The 21,158-nt window shown below is 40.1% G+C and overlaps 1 protein-coding gene across 3 annotated transcripts in view; it reads right to left on the minus strand.

Moving 5' to 3' along the window:
* The window catches only part of RFTN1 (raftlin, lipid raft linker 1), a 99,349-nt gene that overhangs the window by 12,796 nt on the left and 65,395 nt on the right, over positions 1-21,158 (minus strand). For all 3 annotated transcript variants that reach the window (XM_027675346.1, XM_027675344.1, XM_027675345.1), the window contains exons 5-7: positions 20,705-21,128; positions 15,984-16,187; positions 7,034-7,149 (exon numbers count right to left, since the gene is read on the minus strand). In XM_027675346.1, the coding sequence (XP_027531147.1) occupies positions 7,034-7,149; positions 15,984-16,187; positions 20,705-21,128 (744 nt within the window). The remainder of the gene's footprint in view (positions 1-7,033; positions 7,150-15,983; positions 16,188-20,704; positions 21,129-21,158) is intronic.

Consider the following 21,158-nt stretch of genomic DNA (forward strand, 5'->3'; position numbering starts at 1 on the left):
TGCGGCAGCCGGTGGCAAGTTCACCATAAAGCAGGATCTTAGGGAGGCGGTGGTCCTCCATCCTGGAGACGTGCCCTGCCCAACGCAGCTGTGTTCTCAGTAGCATGGCCTCAATACTTGTGATTGCTGCCTGTTCAAGAACAGATGTATTGGTCACATAATCTGACCAGTGGATGTTTAGGATTGTGCAGAGGCAGCACTGTTGGAAGCATTCTAGGAGACGGAGGTGGCGGCGGTAGATGACCCATGATTCAGATCCATGTAAGAGAGTAGACAGCACTATGGCTCTGTAAACACTGATCTTTGTACTTTTCTTCAAGTGTTTATTTCGCCAAACTCTTTTATGAAGCTTTCCAAAAGCACTATATGCCTTCGCTAACCTGTTGTCTGTCTCCCCGTCAATCTTACCATCCGAGGAGATGAGGCTGCCTAGGTAATTAAACTGCTGGACTGATTTGAGTTCTGATTGGCCAATGGTGATGTGGGGATGATGGGGGACTTCCTGAGGTGCAGGTTGATGGAGAACTTCTGTCTTCTTTAAGCTGACTTCCAGCCCAAAGAGCTCAGCAGCGTCTGCAAAGCAGGATGTTAAACGCTGCAGGGCTGCTTCTGTGTGGGCAACAAGGGCGGCGTCATCAGCATAAAGCAGCTCCCGGACAAGATGGTTTAAGGTCTTGGTGTGGGCCTTCAGTTGCCTTAGGTTGAAAAGGCTTCCATCAGTACGATATCGAATGTAGATACTGTCCTGACCATCGAGGTCTGCCGTGGCCCTTTGGAGCATCATGCTGAAAAAGACTGTGAATAGGGTAGGAGCAAGAACGCAGCCTTGTTTCACGCCATTCTTTATTAGAAAGGGCTCAGAAAGTGTGTTGCCATATCTGACTTGGCCATGCTGATCCTCATGGAGTGAGATGACCATTTGAACTGGCTCGTCTCAACATCGACATTACTGCTCTCAGCGAAGTTCGCCTTCACGAGGAGGGAAGCCTCAGAGAACATGGTGCCGGTTACACATTCTTTTGGTCAGGTAAGCCCAGAACCGAAAAACATCTCTCAGGTGTCGGCTTCATGATCAAAAACTCTATTCTTCCCAAACTCGAAAATCTGCCGACAGGTCACTCTGACTGCATTATCTCCCTATGCCTTCCACTCCACAACTTCAGATGTACCCAGTCACAAATTCAATACACACATAGACTGCTGAGTAGCATTCACAGCTGGCTCCACATCTAGGGTAAAATAAAAAATAACCAAAAACCCTCCTTTGCCCACAAAGCCCACTTCTCTCAGTGAATTCTGTGGATGCAAATCCTACTTTCTACCATATACATAAACTAACAAAAACATCTGAGCGCTCCTGATATTGCCTGCACCTGTAACACAGAAGTACATTTGCATAGCAACACAATTCTGCATTTATAGAAGCACAGAGTCGGTAGCCAAAGCTGCACAAGGTCAAGGTGTTGACACACAGGGTTCTCCACGCACAATAAACATGGAAACATCCTATGTAATGTGTTAAACTCATCACTGCACAGGCAACGTACACACAATAGGACAACTCCACATTACTGTCCATGGAACACATGAAATAAATGTGATCTAGCAGCCCATCAGTACATTTTCCTAAATAACTCTGGCGTTTTTACTTTCACAATTCCTGCAATACTTGTGTACCTTAAAGGGAGAGTTGATTTTACCATTTGTCCATGAACAGTTTTGGGGAAAAAAAACTAACATAGAAAAACACTACCTGAGAACCTGCGTACTCCAAGGTGCTGTACCACACACAGATGAATCATTCCCATGCAGCTTACTCAACATGATTTCCTTTGATTATAATTTATTCTCAAACAAAATGTGGCTTTTGCCAAAAGGCTTTGTGTACCACTCCACCATTATGGAACATTTCCATGAGAGCAAAACAGCTAAAGCCCAGACTCTCCACTACCAGCAGTTAAGGCAGCAGGAACACAAACACTGGCACTGCCCTTCTACGTGCAGGTTGTGTATGCAATTTATGGGGGCCCAGCACCTGCTTCCCAAGCCCCTCAAAATGCTCAGAGAGCGATGCATTACCCAGGGCACTACTGCCTGGCTAAAGGGGATCTGCTGGGGAAAAAACCCTTGATTTGTGTCCTGTGTGGTTTTATAGGAAGCGTACAAGAGAACTGAAACACTTTTTCACAGCTTGTTCTTCAGTGGGAAGTTCAGAGCTCGTATGCTCACTTTTTCCTGAAAAATTTTATGGGTGAGCAGAGAACTAATTCTTATCTCTGATCTTGTCACAAACCTAAGAACACTGTGACAGATAGGAAAGGGGTTTTTTTAATTCATACTGTTTTAAATCCTGTGCTTTTCAGCCTGTTTACTTCAAGTGCCCTTTACTCACATGGAAGAAGCAATAGCCTTGTTAGATGTTCAGTACTGCCAGCACCACAAGAAACTGTCAGGGGAGTTCCAAGTTCATACTTCCAGATTTTATTACTAAATTTATCATCAAAACCAATGAAAGATTAGCCTGTGGGTTTTACTCCTGTATAGATCATATGTCTGCTGAATTCAGCAGACAAATATATATGTATATATGCTGCTTTCATATCTTACATAAAAGAATGAAAGAAGAATTATAAAAACCTTTGGAAGATAACAGGCTCCTGAAGGTTTTTGTTCAGCTTTTCTTAAAAAGCAACAAGGGGCACATTACTGAAATATTATGCCCAGGCAACATTATGTCCTTTGGGCGGTAAAGAGGGTCACATACACGACTCTTCTGGGCTTTTCATGTCCATTGCCATCAGCTCCTTGGCTGACCCGGTCATGCCTTTCTCCCATGGCCAGAGACAGCAGAACATAGCTTAGCTGACATATGACCTAAATCAGATTTACAGACAAATCAAATCCTCATTTCCAGAGAATTTGTTTCAAGGCTTACATTAAGGCAACTTGCAACCTAGGCTCAGCAGAGATAAATTTTTAAATCTTTTGGTATGTCGCACTTTAAAAGGTTTACCATGTCTACGGTGGAGACTGACCCCATTCAAGTCCGCCAGGGAAATGGCAATACCACAATATATTTGAGATTTTAATTCATGTCAGTACATCAAAGGTATGGTACAGCAGCAAATACAAAGTGAAGAATCACCAGCTGAAGATTTTCAATGAGAAAATACCTGTAAATTAAGGATAGTATTTCCAAAATGAACACTGCTTCGGAGGTAGAACTATGGCAAAATCTAAAATAAACGTTACAGCACTCAATTTTACAGACAGTATTAGCTACTTTGTCTTAGGTAATGGGGAAGAGAAGGTGACAAATTTAGAGTTGGGGAGAGACAAATCATGCAGGCTCTGATTAATCAGAACTGTCTACCCACATTTGCCTACACAAGCAGAATTAAAACCATCAAACAAGTTTTAGGGCTAGATCTCAGATACTGCAGTGGAAATAATATGTCCTGACATTTTTAGAGTTAAAGGGATAAGGATGAATGCAGTATTTTGTCATAACAAGACCTGTGGTCATTTGTAGAGGATATCAGAGCTCCACTTTGAGAAGAAAGAGTTAAATTACTCAGAGCTATTACATCCTGTCTGCTGCTTGGCGGGACCACATACTGTGACAGCTGCGAGCTTTACATCCTCTACAAACTGACATTTTACACACATACTGAGTGCATCACACTGTTCAGCTTGTTTTATCTATTAGCCTTAGCAATTAAAAAGGCAGCCCTTTCTCTGCTAAGAGGTGTGCCAACCCCTCTCTTTTGTGTTCATGGTTGAACAGCAAACCTTTACCTTTCCATTTAGAAAGGTTCTCTTTCTAAAGGGCGTAGATATTTGCTACGTCTTCCTTTTTAAAAAAGCTTTCTTTTGTTGTGGCTGGGATTCTTTTGTTTCTTCTTAATTGGGATACAGCACAATAAATTTACATTCAGTTCCAACCACATCTGAACAACTCCACAGCTCATTCAGATAATCAAATCTGATACAAATTTAAAATAAGGATCCATTATACATGTTTAAGTCATGCTGCCCATCATGGCTTCTTCCATTGCTTTAGTATAAATGAAAACAACAAATGTAAACAGTTAATCTGGATCAGAGCTGAACCTATACCCCCCCAAAAAAGAAATTCTACATTAATGAGTCATTCCACTGCTCCATAACTACCCCTGTGACAATTATACTTCGAAGCACTCATAACAGAAAGAAAGCCTTTACTGGGTCTCAGACATCTTCTGTCACTAGTGAACTCTGTCTTCTTCCCCATTTTACAGTCCCTTCCTCTGCACTGCATTATTCCACGGTTATGGTAAATAAAGGTGAATTTCAACAGGGTTTACACAGAGGTGACTTGGTTTTCGGGTACGACACTGTGCAAGTGCCTACAGATCCCCCAGCTTCCAGTCTTACTTTCATCAACTGGATGACTTTACCTACCTATACCTATTATGTCTCAGAAAGCATGAGGCATGAAACATCCCAGCAGTTATTTAAATGTCAGGAGGAGAAAACAGAGGTGGTCAGCTCTGCTCTTTCTCTAAATAGGTAAAACCTTTGCAAGAGTTCCCTAACGCCTCAACATCTTTCCTTCAGCAAGTTTTTTCTTCTCTATATTCTTCCACTTTCAGCTTGGTGGGCACCATATTCACAATGTCCACAAAAGAGCCACACTTGATCTGAAAAGAGCAAAATTGCCAGGGAACACCCAGCATCCAAATTTTTAATTACAACAGAGGATAATTTGACCACACCAACAAGTTGTGTATATGCTGTAAGTCAGTTTCTGAAATTGCACATCCCAAATCTGATGTCTGGAACAGGAGATTCTCCGCATTAGCCCTCACACAGACATGATGTGTAGCAGTAAAGCATCTCTTGACACACCAGATGGCATTGGGAGGTTGATTCCCTAATCTGTTGACCAGCTGTGTCTCCAGCATGGAATTGCTAGAATAGAAAGCAAATGATACTCCACCTACCAGGGCTATAACACTTCAAATGGCCCTGCAAAAAATACTTTTCTGCTGTGTCCTAGAGTTGTGGCCAGCACTCTGCCATCACAGGATCCCCATTAGCAGACATGTCCTTGTCATGTAGCTTGACAAACTTCCTGGTGTCCACGAAGAGCAACCCAAAAGGTGTGTAGGGGCCATTATGACTAACTTTGATGCGATGTCCTACTGAGACAGAGAACCTTTCACTGGTTGTCTGAGAGCCAAACTGATTTGAGCCAAGAATCCATTTACAGCTCAGAAAGCTTTCTCCAACATGGCTATAGGTGACAGCTAAAGAAAAGTAATATGTATTAGGTCAATCATGTAGGATACCTGCCCCAAATATTTTGTGTACTTCCTCTCAGCACATCTGGTTTAGTTTCTACTGAAAGAAATCCAGTTTGTACAGATCTGCTGCATAAATAATTATCTGAATTATCTCCTTTTTGCTTGCTTTGCACCTGGCCCTGACTACTGCCATGTGGCAGTCCTTAGCTCTTGTACTGAAAGAGATGGCAAACAATTCCTGTTACATGTTTCCCACGATTTAGGAAGTCTCTACCGATTCCATTCCCTGGAACTCTTCTCTTTTCAAGGCTGAAAGGACACACCCATGAAAAGTCTTCCTAATATGGAAGCTGTCTGTATCACGGATTATCCCCACTGCTCTTCTCTGAAAAATTACAGTGCTAACACAACCTTCTGAAACAAGGTGCTGTCAAACACAGTTTACACAGTAGTATGTAGAAGTATATGCTTGCTGTTTCACCCTCTATTCATTTCCCAACAGTTTTAAACATATGGTTAACATTAATGCTTCTTAACATTTGCCTTCTTGATCAGCCCTGACCTAATGCACTCATGGAACCATCTGTCATTATCTCAAAACCTTGTTCCTAAGTGGCAACACCATAATTTGACCCTAAAAATGAGCAAGAATTTACAGTCAAGACTGTCATGACTAACATTTAATGCAATATAGGAATCATTTTTTCAGATGCCCATCAGCAACAAGAAAAGTTGCTATTAACGTATTACACTGTTCTACAAGTTGTTTCTAGCTGTTACTATATGGCCATTTCTTGCTACATTGCAAAGTCATTATCTACTAACAAAAGTCTTAATCCTAGTCTCCTGGAATTTTACACACTTAGTCTAGCATCTGTCCCATTTTCCCTTAATCCATTCTTATGGCATGTGTACACCAAAAGGATGGATTGTCTGTCTTAGGATTTTACACCATTTACAGTATATTCCAAGTGATAACATCAGGTATTGCCTTTATAGATACATAATATCTATTTCTAGCAGACAATTAATAAAACAAACAAAAAAAATCCTTCTAAGAGTTACACAACTTCTTCTTTTCCCCCATGTTCTTTTTGCTTCAAGTCACAAAGAATTTAAGCCCAGCTTTTCAAATACCTATCTGTGTATCAAATTTGTGGTGGGAGATCAGTACTGACCGATCTGATCTAAACAATGTTTCTACTGATCTGAGTGGGCACTTGGATCTGTAGAAAGCCAAGCCATGACAAATGTGGTTTGTTTATAGGGACCTATCCAAAATGCACAGTTCTTTCAGCATAAGAAGGAGGTCAGACAGAAACCAAGGCAGTTATCTGTGGACTCCTGCTGCAGCTCAGCTTACCTAAAGGGCTGCCTTCTTTAGAACTGCAATGCTACAGTGACTGGTGTGATCATGTTGCCCTGGCAACCAATGGAGATGCTCTTTACAGTATATCCAGCAGACATCTGTAATTTTGGGACAGATAACCCTGAGTTTCATTGCTCACTATTGCTGACATTTCCTATCCCCCCCAAAAAAGCATGAAGATTATCAAAATCAGAAGTGCACTGTACAAACCTAGAGTGTGGTTAACTGGCATTACTGCTATGTTCCATCCCTTTACCTCAGTTGCCTGTCTACAACTGTTGGAGCACAGATCAGTACGTGAGAGTCTGCCACACAGTCTTAGAGTGTTTTGATTTACAAAAAAAAAAAAATCAAAGAAGAAAGATTGTAGATATACCTTCAAGACAGTCCACTGCTCTACCACAATTGCATCATAGCCCTGCATGGTTTTACTGTCTTCCACAGGAACATCTTCAAAGAGAAATACTCCATCCATTGTCCCATGTAAAGACTCTGTGAAAACACAGGATTGATTGTAAGCTTTATGGAAGGCATTCCTTGTGTAGTAAGGCATCTGAATTTATTAATAACATATTCTTCCAAGGATGTTACTAACAAGTTCACAGACGTTCTCTAATAGTCCAGCTCTATTAACCTTTAGCAGTTTTTAAGAACAATACTACTCCCTAACAGCAAACCTTGCTGTCCACTCTGTTATTCCACAGTTTGTCACCAAAAACCACAGCTCTCCCATACTGAGCAGGCAAAATTAATTCAGTCCTCAGTTTAGCAGTACTGCTCACCTACTTGAAGTTATAAAGGCACTAAACACCATGTATTAAGTCAGTGTGTTATTTTCAAGGGTTGTTCAAGGTATATTGATTTGTATTTATGATATTTATTATATATATGACTATATCTATTCATTCACAGATGTCAGAACCCTGCACATGGATCAGCCACTGCATCTCAGTGAGCTAAATGGACTACGGATGATCTGGCATATCTGAACAGTGTGAAAGAAAAGATACATTCATAACTATTTAATCAATTTATGAAGGCATTTTGACCATCTGGTTTAGTGCTTCTCTATTCTCATTTGCATTCCCAACACATTCAGCCTTTTTTCAGACAACGCATACCACTAAAGTTACTCGAGCAGCACCTTCTCCTTCAACTTAACTGAATACTCCATAATCAGCACCCATATGCAAGAGCTCACGTTTTGTCAGCTCCGTGGTGTAACAGAATCAGAATAACTGAAAAAACACACTTACCTTTCTTTGTTAAAATAAGCTAATTGACGAAGCAACAGAATTATATTTAGAAAAGCTGTAAATAAGCAGGACTGTACTCTTTATAAACAGAGAAAACTCTTCTCACGTTGTCACAAAGCATCTTTTTCAGCCTTTCTAGTATGAATAATATATTTACCCTGTATGACTGATTATAAGGACCTTGCTTATCCCCTCCCCAGGTTTTGTCTTTTGAATGATAATTTCCTTACATTTTTAGGAAAATTATGTTCCTTGCACTGGTAGGATACATGTTTTTGAAATGCAGTCACACATGCCAAAACGACAGATTCCTGAACTGATAGGAATCTTCTGGATAAGCCTTCTTAGGTGTTTCATCGGGTCCTCCTGATTTCCTGGTGGATGTTATGAGGTCAAGAAATGCCAGCAGGAAAGCATTGCTGCCTCCAAGGGAAAACATACATCAAACTCAGAAACAATTTTCACAAAAGAGGCAACGAAGAGGATTAACAGGCTTCTTACCTCTTGCAGACACAATCTCAGTCAACATCTTCTGATGTCATTACATGATTTAAATCCAATTTATTATCTGGAAATAACAAATTGGTTGCAGGCAAAGCCCACAACTGACCAGATTCCTACATTTGGAGGAATATGTCTACGCACATGCACTGTAGCAAGACGCTGCAGGTGTCAAGCCCCCCTGCTTCTATTTGCACTGTCCCCTACTCTCTTTTGCTGCAGTTGCAGTCAAGTCATTAAGTTGCAAGTGAGGAGATGCAAATACTTGTCTCTAAATTAACACAGCATATTTATTTGTAGTGCAGTTGTGAAGGAAAAAAGTTATAAATCAACTACTAGGGATTCTCCTTGAGATTGTGTTGGGAGACTGAAAGAAGAAAAACACTCTGTATACTTTCACACTGTCTTTGCAGGCAGGTTTCCTGGAACTCTATTTAGAATAAAGAGAGACGAAGACTCCTCACCACTACAGCAAGCCAGTATTACACATTGCTCCAAGGAGGATGAGCTGGATTACAAAGCAGTAACTCCTGTCATATAGGCAGATTTCTCATCCAAGTAAAGAGAACAGACATTTTTGTTGTGAAATAACAGGTCAGATCACTAAGTAGCTGGGTTACAGGTTTGAAAACACAGGCAGAGTAAGCTTGCTACAGGTACAAGCTTTAATTACCATATTCCATTCAAAAAAGGCACTTTTTTGAATGAAAACTAGACCTGACATTGCAAAGAGGGAACTTCTGTGCAGTGTATCACATTCCAACACCCAAACCCATACCCAAATCTATTTCAGGATGCACAATGTACAAATAACCCTTTAATTTCCAAAGCAGGGATGACAGGACAGCATCTAAGTCTGAAAGCAGAAACCCATAGATCTCTACTAGACATCCCGATCTTGCCAGGGGGAGCTTTATACGGCACCAGTGCACTGCTCCTGTGTTGTGAATTCTCTTAATGAAATTCAATGTCACACTGTTGGCACAACTGCAGCTTGAGCTCACCCCACGCATTTGCCAGTTAATTAATAAGCGATCAAAACACAATCAGCATGTGTGTGTTTACACTGACTCATAAATCATCCTTTGTGGTTTATTCTGCTGCACATTCCACTCATGCAATTCACAGCTTCCACATATGTGAATATCATGGCACATATGTAACGCTTTAGAAACTAATAGCTGAGCTTGTGAGACCCTACAGGCAGCAGACACTTCCATTGACAGTGCTGGGTTTATGGTTGGACTCGTGATTTTAAAAGTCTTTTCCAACCTAAATGATTCTATGATTTTGCTTCCTTGTTGAATGTACAGTGATTACTCTTGAAGGCTACATCCATCAATCCTGCAATTCATGGATTTTTTTTTTTTCTAGGAAAGAAACCTATAGAAAATAAGAAGACTGTGAGGGGGGAAACGATGAGGGAGAGACAGCTGCTGTAAATGTAAAGAGCACTGTCTGTTCAACAGAGTGATGCTGGTGAAAAACTCTATAAAAGAAACTGGTTGATGATGCTCAAGATTTTCCCTCTTAACCATAACCAACCTCCTCTCTACTTGTTGTGCCACAGTGTTTTAAACTTTCATGCCATGAAAGCACACGTTCCAATTCTCACACCTTGGCTGTACAACTTCCCTTTTACAGGCCATCTACTACTCCAGAGAGGAGAGAGGAGGTAAAGAAAACAATAATTGGATCATTAAGTCCTTTGCATGTGAAGCATTTGGGATGCAGAGAATAACTGGGGGAAAGGAAAAAGCAGCAGAAAGAAAGTTAACAGGGTCATATTTTGGAGAAAAGGCACACATAACCCACACTATGCTGTCAGGATCAGCAGGAATATCAGGGAAACTTAACACAGACGTGTGGAAAGACAAGAAGATGGACAGAGGCACTGAGTCTGCCTTTATCACACAAGTACTCTAGATCTAAAAGCAATTTCAGTCTATACACACATGTTCTAGAGCTGCCCCACTAGGTAAGGTGCACATGATCCAACAGTTTCATAGAATCACGGAAAAATTCAGGTGGATGGGGACCTCAGAGGTCTAGAGTCCAACCTCCTGCTCAAAGCAGGTTTCATACAAGTACAGACCAGACTGCTCATAGGTTTATCTAGTTACATCTTCAAAACCTCCAAGGATGGAGATGGCACAATTTCCTGAGCAGCCTCTTCCAGAAAGTGACTTTTTTCATGATGAGAAAGTGGTTTTTTATATTCAAAAAAGACCTCTCTTATTTCAATTTGTGTACATTTTTTCTAATCCTCCTACCACACACCACAGTCAAGAGCCTGGATCCACCTTTTTGATAGTCTCCTCACAGGCACTGCCAGGTCCCCCAAAGCTGTCCCTTCTTCAGGCTGAACCAATCCAGCTCCTTCAGTCTTCCCTAACAGGACAAGTGCTCCAGCCACTGACTCTCTCTATTTTGCTGACTCTCTGCTAAACTAGCTCTGGTTTGTCAACATCTTCCTTGACCTCTCTGAAAGAGGATCCAAACCTGGATACAGTATGTGTTCTACATGCAATCTAATGAGCACCAAGCAGAAGAGAACAGTCACTGCCTTCTATCTACTGGCTACATTCTTCTTGTTACAGCCTGGTATGCTGCTGCCTTCTCTGCTGCCAGGGCATGCTGCTGGTTCACCTTCAGCTTGCTGACTACTATCATCACCCTGGACCTTTCCATAGAGCTGCTACCCAGCCAGGCAGTCCCCTGCCTGGATTAGTGAAAAGGCAGTGTCCCTTCCCAGAGGCAAGACATTTGTCCTCATGGAATTTCAAAAAGCTCCTGCTGGCACGTTTTTCCAGTCTGCCCAGGTCTGTCTGGACAAGAGCCCAGTCCTGAAGCACATCAGCTGCACCCCCGAGTATGGGACCATCCACAAACGTGACACAAGCAAGCCCTGTCGCCTCCTCTGCATAACTGATAAAATTGTTAAACACAACAGGTCCCAGGATAGATCTCACAACAGGTCCCAGAATAGATCTCTCTGGTACTCCACTTGTTACTCCAGGTAACAAGTTACTCCAGGTAACTCCACTTGTTACTCCACGACCCTCTGAGTCTAGTCATGCAACCAGTCTTTTACCCACCTAGGCTGCACGGTCCTAACTTGGATACAAAAATATTGTGGGAGCCACAGTAAAATTTCCTTAATGAATTCACCCAAAATGACATCTAGTGCTTTCTCTTCATCCAAAAATCCAGTCATTTTATCACAGAAGACAATCAGTTTCAAGTATGTTTTACTCTTATTAAATCCATGCTGACTGTTCCCAATCACTGTCTTCTTCTTCATGTGTCCAGACACATTCCAAGAGGACAGACTCAGTGATCCAACCAGAAATTAAGTGAGGCTGAACACCCTGTAGGTCCCTCATTTGTCCTTTCGGTCTTTCTTTTAAACATGGGTGCAACCTTTGCCTTTCTCAAGTGTTAAAAACCTCCCCTGATCTCCATGATCTCCCAAAGATGACCAAGGGTGTCCTTGTTATAACAGCAGCCAGCTCTCCCAGAACTCTTGGATGTAGTTTGGCCTCAGAAACTGAGGCACTCTCTATACTGATCTTCATCCACTGCTGCTAGTCCTGCAACTTCCTTGAACCTTGCCTCGAAACTCAGATGCCTGAAGACTGTGTCTGTGAAGACTAAGGGAAAGGAAGCACCAAGTATCAGTCTTATCTAGATGTATCTTATCTCTTTTGCATATCCTGATGTAGGATGAGGTGGATTGTAACACAAATCCTACTGACTATATAGGTCTAGGCCTAGATCCTCATTGATTATAATGGCACTTTGGGGTGACAACTCATACACAGATACCTGCAGGACAGATGCCTATATTTATTCAGCAGAAGGTTACCCAACCTGTCTACAAAGATCAGCCATCTAAACCTTTAAATAGCGAGTTGGTTTTTCCAGTTTCCACTGTTTCTCATGCAAGGTATTTTCTGATTCTGATGCAGCTATATTCTCTTTTGGTAATCTCTTTTTTAACAAGATTTATCTCCTGAAATTTCACCTAAGTTAAAGAAGTCCTTAGTACTTTCAAGTTTTAGTTCATTTGCAATAGGACAGTAAGGAATGCCAATAAACCAAAGCATTTTGACTTACTTTGCCATTTGTAGTATCATTTCTCAATCTCTAATCTTGAACTTCACTCTTTCTTAAAGAAAAGGCTCCGAAAGTAAAGGTTGCAATCACTGTCCTTCTTCTGAAAATGTTCCATTACCACTGCATTTTTTATTAAGGCATCCTACTGTGTGCAAAAAGCTGTTTTCACTGGTTTGTATAAATATTTGATGCAGCTCGGTAGAAAAAAAGCTATTTTGATGTTCTTGCTTCTGATTTCCGAGAAGTATATGGGAAAAGATTACTTACTTTACCATGATGGCTGTCCTAGTGGGTGACAATTTCCCCTTTGTTGTCTTTGAACTACAAATTCCCCTTACCCAGAAAACTAACCTTTAGGCTGCTGTTGCTCTCAATGAGGAAGAAACTAGCTCTCTGTGGTTTTATGTGGCAAGTGACCTGACTGTTGGCCTTTGCTTCAGATTTGCATTCCTCCCTCCTTCTGAATCTTTTCACCTTCAGTTCACGCAGAGAAAATAATCCCATATGGACGGCAGCAATCCCAGCCACTTCAGTGGCTAAGGTGACGATAATTGGTCAAACGCATCACTGGTTCATCTTTGTTGGAGGCAGTGCAAGTATAACAGAGACCATCAATCTGGCCCTCTTAAAAACCCGACTACTTTCCCCTGCCAAGCAACTCACATTTTCTTTCATTTGCTTTGTGTTTAAGTACCGTCAATGTTTCCTGGTTGGTTGGCTGGCTTTTTCTAAGTTTGAAAGGCAGAAAATTCACAGACAGGATAGTGAAACAAATACAAGAATGTGGGGCATTTAAAGACGTTCAAAACAACTAAAGACAAATAGGCTTGTGATTACTCTGTTAAGGTATCAGAATACAACCTTGAAGAGGTTTGACTCTTCCTGCCTTCTCACACTGCTGATTGGAGACTTGCAGTCACAGGAAAGGAGACCCCACCTGCTACTTCCTTTCCATTTGGTAATAATCTGTACCTTGCAGCTACAATCTCCACTTCTCACTAGAAGAGGGCAAGGTGAATTCCTATGATCACTTTAGATCATTAGGCAGGACTAGTTTACATCGGGGATTACCAATTACAGTCGGATGAAAAACACCAGCAAGTAACTGAACTGCAAATTTAAGTAGATAACTGTTATCTGTCAGCCTAAGAACATTCAAGAACCAAGCATACTGCTGTTTCTGACTTACTAGCAAAATGTGAATACACTTAATATATGGTGTAACTCTTTATGGTTTATATATTGTGATTTGTAATTGTGTTATATTTCTGTTTATAATTATCTGGTACAATAAGCAAAAAGAAACAATTGTTATCAGTGAACTTTAAAACTCTTTTAAAGACTAATTATTAAATTGTTAGCAGAAGGAAGAAACAGATTTATGATTGCTGACAATCTGGAAATCTTCACTTCATTGGGTATTCCAAGGACAAGGGGGAAAAGAAGAAGATAATAACCCTGCTTGTAAGTCTAATAAGCAAAATAATGAATTCATACTTTAAGCCAAAAAGAAAATCAGCCCCCAGAACAAAGAAATGTGATATAACCAATTAAAGAAAGTATGCTGATATTACCTTAATTTGGAAGAGGATTAATCAGTGAATAAGACTAGCTATGAAGAGCAAGATAGGCTGCAAGGAGCTGAGAAGCCCTCAGCCCCCTACTTCTCCCCTCCTCCTTACCCTGTGTTGTTTGATACTGATTGGCATATGAGTGAAAAAGGTATTCCATTTCTCTGCAGCATAAGAAAAAATTAGGATTTAAATGATAAAACATTTAACTGCAACTGATAGCAACTCACAGATGTTCTTAGTAATGTTCTTTTAATAGCATAATACACTTTCAGAAACCTTGTTTCAGCTTTTTGATTTTGAAACCTGTTCTTCTTGTAACTGTGAAACGCTAATAAAAATGTTTACTAATTTTTCATCTTCAATCTCTAATCTGACTTAATCCTGAATCTGTCCACTTCTACATAATTTGTTGTCCTGTTTGCATTGAAACTTTAGTGTCATCATTCAAGCCTACTTCATCTATGTTCACAGGCAGTTATCCAGCACTCCTCACTCTGGTATCCAAGTACATTAACTCCCCCCAGGCCTCTGTTATGTAAATGAACTCCAGAAGTTTAAATAACTGAAAAAATGCTGTGTTTAAATCATTTTAGAGTTCACTGATAAGCAGATTTTATTTAAAAAACACATTAAGCCTGATAGAGTCAATTAGGTTTGCCTCTGTGAGTCGCAATTTATATACAGAAAGTAAATGACCATTTGTTTTTAAGCAAGTTAACTAGCAATTACAAGGCTTTCCAGGAAGCTGTGTGAAAGCATTCCATCAGCTGAACTTTAGACCTTCCTTTTTTTGATACTTGTTTGTAAAATGAAAAATTAGGATTGCCTGTTAATTTCCTGATTGGCTTTTACCAGAACTGACTCATATTACTGTGTTTTATCATGGGTCCTGAAATTCTGACCAGCAGCAAAACGGGAATAAGATGCTTGGAAGCAGTTCCCCTATAATTTTGAGGCACAAATCTTAGTAGCAATGTCCAAGCTCTGAGTTACCACATACGTTTTGAAGAATGCAAAACAAACCAAAATTAGGTGAAAGATTCAGTCATAAGCACTTTAACCATGAAGTATACCAGTCACATAATTTTCCAGTAAAATTAATCCAGCTGTAACTTCAACATTTTTGTGTTTAAGTACTTCTCTTCAATTGTTCTCATGGTTCCTTAGTTATGTCTCTTGGATCCCTACTATGCACCCAAGTCTTTCTTTGTACAGCAGGCTTATCTTCAAAGCCATAGTGACCACAAATGTAGTACAGACTGGCTACAAGTATTAGGCTGGACTTAGTGCCACATTTTCACAACATGCAAAAATCTGGGGTGTTTTAATCTTTTTATATTAAGACCAACATTTATCCATCACTCTAGCTAGGATAAAACAAACATAGGAGACAATTCTGTAAAACATTGTGCCATCAGGGTGGAAAGGGCCTCAGCAAGAACAGGGAGTAATTGACCACTTGCTGGCCAGATAAAACTCAAGACTCCTTATACTGACCTGAAATCAGACCCAGATGCAGTGTGTGGCCAGACAGCTAAGAGGAAAGTCACTCTTCTATTTATGTCATCTGCTTTACAACCTTATTAATTTAATTCACTTTACTTGCTACTGTTTATTAACTCTCTATATTTCCACAATTACAAGATCATCTCTAGTACTGTATTATAAAATACAATACAAGATCTGTTTTCCTTATTCAAATGCCAAAATATTTTCTGTGCTTTCATTCCATTTCACTGAAAGAGGCTGATCTAAAACAAATCTTCCCCAAGCCTATATTAAAGCATCTCCCAAATATCTTCTCTTCAAAGATAATGACCTCTATTAGAGGAAAAGGAAAATAATCACAGCATAATGCTTACTGTAATTTCCATACCATTTACCATTCCAAGGCTGAAGATGCCGTTTACCAATGAGCCTCCTTTCCTGAAGTGATCTGTCATGTGCTCCAGCCAATTTGCTTCTAAGCTGTTGACAGTCTGCCCATTCCTGGAGATCCTCATAGGAATAGTCACTGTGTAATACTGGCTGCACTTTTGTGGGGTTTTTGGCTTGTTGAAGAGAACGAAGATCTCTGCTTCTACCAAAGAGTAAAAAAATGGAGTAATGCAACAACCGTATTATAAAATTTCAGCTGAAACAATTTGCCCTTGCCTAATCACACTATGAAACTGCAAAAAATTCTTTGAGATGAGGTTATCTCCTTAATACATTTCTGCAGTAGGGTCCCAAAACCCAACACAATATTTTGTTTGCTGTTATAGTATTTGTTACTCATAATGGATTCACTGTTGATAATAAAATATTTAGAAACAGTAATACCTGAGTACTAATGCAATGCTCCCCTACAGGAGCTATCAGTTCAAATATTAAATCTTACTGCAAATTTAGGAGGAATTGCAGTCTGTAAATCATAGCCATTAAAGTATTAAATAGCTTGGGTTTGATAACACCATGTCATGGAACCAGCCAACAGTAGTCTCATCTCAAGAAAATGCAATGAATCATTCATATAGAGACTATGCTAGCTGGTTCACTGATTTACTCTGGGTCTGAGCCAAGGTGTGACATTAACACAACAGCAAATGAAATTTAAAAGTGGAATTGTGAAGGGTCTCACATATGAGAACATCTTGTAGACTCCGCTCCATATCTCCTCTAGTATATCATAGAAGCAGTTACTGTAGGCAAGAGTCATTGCTGACAGCAAAGCTGAGCTTTCACAGCCCTAAAGTGAAATCAAGTTTAAATGCAGATACTCCTTCTCAGAAGGGTACAACTGTCAATAAAATAACTAATAAAAAATTGGGCACATTATTATTTTACTTATTACTGGACATGGAAATGAATGGTAAAACTTCTATTGACTTCCAAATACCAAAAATTCTCCCAAAATATATTAATATAAAAGGTAAAGACATTATACGAAATTCCTTCATTCAATAAGCTCCTCTTGTTTCCAAGCTATTATAGTCTAACCTCAAGTAAAAGTAAAGAAAGAGATGTCAAGAGAAATGTTACAATTGCTCTCTAACAAAAGTCACTGAGCAAGTAGAAGTGTGTAAATTGAAAAAGATACCAGAAGGGAGATGCTCAGAAACAGGCTGGCAGCATTTGAAGAGAAGAGCTGGAAGCTCACGATGCAACCAACATGAAAAGAGATCTAAGGATCACAGACATAAACCATAATTCAAATAGAGTAAAAAGGAATAAATGTTAATGTGACTCCTCTTGCTGTTTACCACTTGTTTAGAAAGAAATTATGATAATCCCAACTCAGAAGAGCACACACAGAAAGTTTCTCCGATTGTTTTGATTCTGACCCCCAGAACAGAGTCATGTTGGAAAGGGAGATTTTCCTTTTGCGTATTAAGACACTAATACGAGAAGTTTGACATGACCCAACAATGTGCGCTCACAGCCCTGAGAGCCAACCCTATCCTGGACTGCATCCAAAGCAGCGTGGCCAGTAGGTCGAGGGAGGTGATTCTGCCCCTCTAATCTGCTCTGGTGAGACCTCACCTGGAGTGCTGAATCCAGCTCTGGGGTCCCCAGCACAGGAAAGGCATGGACCTGTTGAATTGAGCCCAGAGGAGGACCACCAAGGTGATTATGGGGATGGAGTACCTCTCCTATAAGGAAAGGCTCAGAGAGTTGGGGCTATTCAGCCTGGAGAAGAGAAAGCTCTGGGGAGACCTTAGAGCACCTTACAGTACCTAAAGGGGCCTACAAGAGAGCTGGAGAGGGAATGGAGTGATAGGACAAGCAATGATGGTTTTAAACTGAGAGAGGGCAGAGTTAGATTAGGTATTAGGAAGAAATTCTTCATGGCAAAGGTGGTGAGGCATTGGAACAGGTTGCTCAAGGAAGTTGTGGCTGCCCCATCCCTGGAAGTTGGATGGGTCCCTGGGCAACCTGGTCGACTGGAAGGTGTCCCTGTCTACGGCAGGGGCTTGAAAATATATGATAAAGTCCCTTCCAACCCAAACTATTCCATGATTATACTAACAACAGCAAATCACAGAACAGAAAATCTGTAGGGAGATGGTAGGTTGGATTTGATGCTGGGTTGTTACCAACATGCATTTAAAATGTGTGGGAGTCTTTCTGTGTCGACTTGGTTTGTCACTGCATAATACACCAGTCTAACCCAAGTCACTACTGACAACAGTTTACACCTGAAAACCTGAATCCTGAATCCTCCGGCATGTACAAAGACCCCTTCAGTTTGCTTCTAGGTAACACAGCACTTTTGGACATACTGTTGGAATATCTGTGCCTTGCTCACAGGCAAATATTTTTCAACATGCTTTGAAGAGCCCTTTAGTAACAGGGAAAGAGAATGAGCACTACAAAACATTCAGGAATAAAGTGAAGAAGCATAAAAATAACATTTAAAAAATGTTAATTAAAAAAACCAAAAATTAAGAACAAATTTAAGATCCCACAAATACTAAGAAATATTAACTTTTTTCCTGAAGTTTTATGTAGGGAAGAAGGAGTTTAAGAGTGGTAACCTCCTACGGAACACGTAGGGAAAAAAAAAAGCAAACCACCACCTGATGCTTTCAATCTTCATGTTCCCAAGGAAGGATGGAGAACTCGTGCCAAAAGCTGAAATACATTTTCCATGGGAGGAAAAGGGAGTGCTGTAATAACAAAAATTCATGCAAGAGTAATAAAGAAATCAGCAATGTTGTACAGGATTTGGGAAAATCCTACTGTAGATGAACTGTCACATAAAACTGTCTTCTCAGACCTTCAGTCTTGGAAATTATTTGCATAACTCACCAATTAAAAAAATAAATGAAAAATAAACAAAGCCAAAAAGCACCCACAGAAAGAAGATAATTGAGGAAACTAAATGCATTTTTAAAATAAACTCTCTTATCTGGCAAATCAGCCGCTGTAATAAAATCCTGGTGTGTTCAGGACAAAAGCTGGAAAGACTGAAAGTAATCCTCTTCACATTATGCAGAAATACAGTGAACATAGTTACTTGAAGCAAAAGAATTTCAATGTTCAGTATGGAGAAGAACAGCATCAAAAAGATGATTAAACTTCCTAAGTTAACTCTCACAGCATATATAAAAAGAGAAAGAACTGGTCTGATTAGACTTGGAGATAACTAATTTTTAACTATAAAACTAAGAGAGGTTTTTATGTGTAAGATTCTAGTGCTGCGATGACCCACCCTTAAGGGTGTAAACCAGAAGAAATTGTTCAAACAATAGCTGTGTTTTCACCAAATCTGCGTGCCCCCTTGCCCAACAAAAACTGAAGAAAGTATGGTGAAAGGTTACTAGAGTGTGATCCAAATTTGATGGTGAAAAGTTGATTACACCAAACTGGACCGGAAACCAAGACAATGGTCCAAGGAGAGTACAATGCAAAGTGATTCTTGGTCCTACATACACAATTCCCACAGGGGTAGAATTGTTTGACTGAATCTATGTAAGACTTAAAGAACAGGGATAAATTAAAGTGAAGGACAGTACTGGCTTTAGAAATTCCATCTACATTCCCCTTGAAGAGATTTGTAGCTCATAAGGAAATTAAGGAAAACGTAAGAGAAATCAGTGTAAACACGGTTTTCTTGGATTTAAACAAACATAGGAAAGAAAAGTATTTTGAGGTTTAAACTGGAAATGGGGAAAGAACGTTTTTTTGATCCCTTTTAATTTTCTAAATTACTCTAGTGTACGTCCTATTTTGAACTACAGTTCTTGCTACAGAAGTAACCCCTGAGCATCAAACACCTTATGGAAGTTATTTTGGGACCTCAGCTGAGACTTGTGGTCTTTGATGGCATTAAATGACATTTAAAAAGTGGAAAGCATGCCTGAGGAGAAAAACATGTCAAAGAAATGAGAGAAAAAAACCTAGTATAGGGAGAAAAATCTTAAAAAGAAAAAAAAAAAAAGGAGAGAAATAATTGGAAGGCAAATTATTAGGAGCCCCATTACCAAGACGATCTTTATTATGAATTAGCAAATATAAGTCATTAACAAAAATAACTGCTGATTTCCAGTAATTACAATTCTGACTGTAGCACTGACCCCAAGCCTGACGATAGAATACTAGGATACTTCAGGGTCCAGATCACATATATTCCTGCTGTTCCTGACATGGTTTAATGCCAGCTATGTTCACCTGCTACAAAGGGGCTAACTGTGATAAGGCTTTGTGACTTATTCCTTCTGTTGCTGCAAAACCTTGTCAGGCAGATTAGCAGGGCTTTTTACTCAAACAGACAAAAAGGACACAAAGATCAAGAGCTCTCAGGGTATAGCAACAAATACAGAGATGAACCAATTCAGCCAAACAGACAAAAATAAGTCTTTACACTCAGGCATACATATGGGCCATAACAAAGCTGCACCTGCTTATATCATCTCTGCCATTCGAGTTATGCTCAGTTGTTGTGAACTGTGTAACCATGCTGAAATCAGGTTAAGTGGCTCATTTGGGGCACCTTTTCTTCACTATCACATTGGTAATGTCCCCCCTGCATCCCCACCCGCTAAAGGAGCTGGGAACATAACTGAGGCAATTTTAACTTGGCTTTTATGTACGAGAGGTCACTACAATACTTACTGCCAGTAAGTGGTTTTAAACATCGTGCTGGTGTTTCATTCTCTGCTAGTCCATTCATCTTGTCTGCTGCTCCTTTTACACCCAGGTTCGCGTGTTGAAACTGTTCCTCGTTTCCCTTTGCAGACTTGAGATTCAGCTCTTCAGCAGCCTGTCCTTCACCTCTACAGCCCTCTCTGGATGTGGCACATTGGTCAGCACTTTCCTCACTCTGTGTTGAAGTACTGCATCCATTAATGCCATCTATTTTCTCGCCATCCGGTGAAGCATGATCCTCAGGGTAATTTGAAACATTTTTATTATCTTTTGATTGCACAGAGTTGTTACTGGCAGGTGTCAGGGAGGCGCTGACAAGACCGTTCTTTTGGGAATGGTACTGAGGTATAATTCCAACAAATTTCAAGCCTTGACTTGCAGCATCTTGAATCTACAAGTTGAAGAAGATTAGATTTTTAAC

The sequence above is a fragment of the Neopelma chrysocephalum genome, unplaced genomic scaffold (assembly GCF_003984885.1).
Source record: "Neopelma chrysocephalum unplaced genomic scaffold, ASM398488v2 Primary Assembly neopelma1_26, whole genome shotgun sequence".
Lineage (NCBI taxonomy): Eukaryota > Metazoa > Chordata > Aves > Passeriformes > Pipridae > Neopelma > Neopelma chrysocephalum.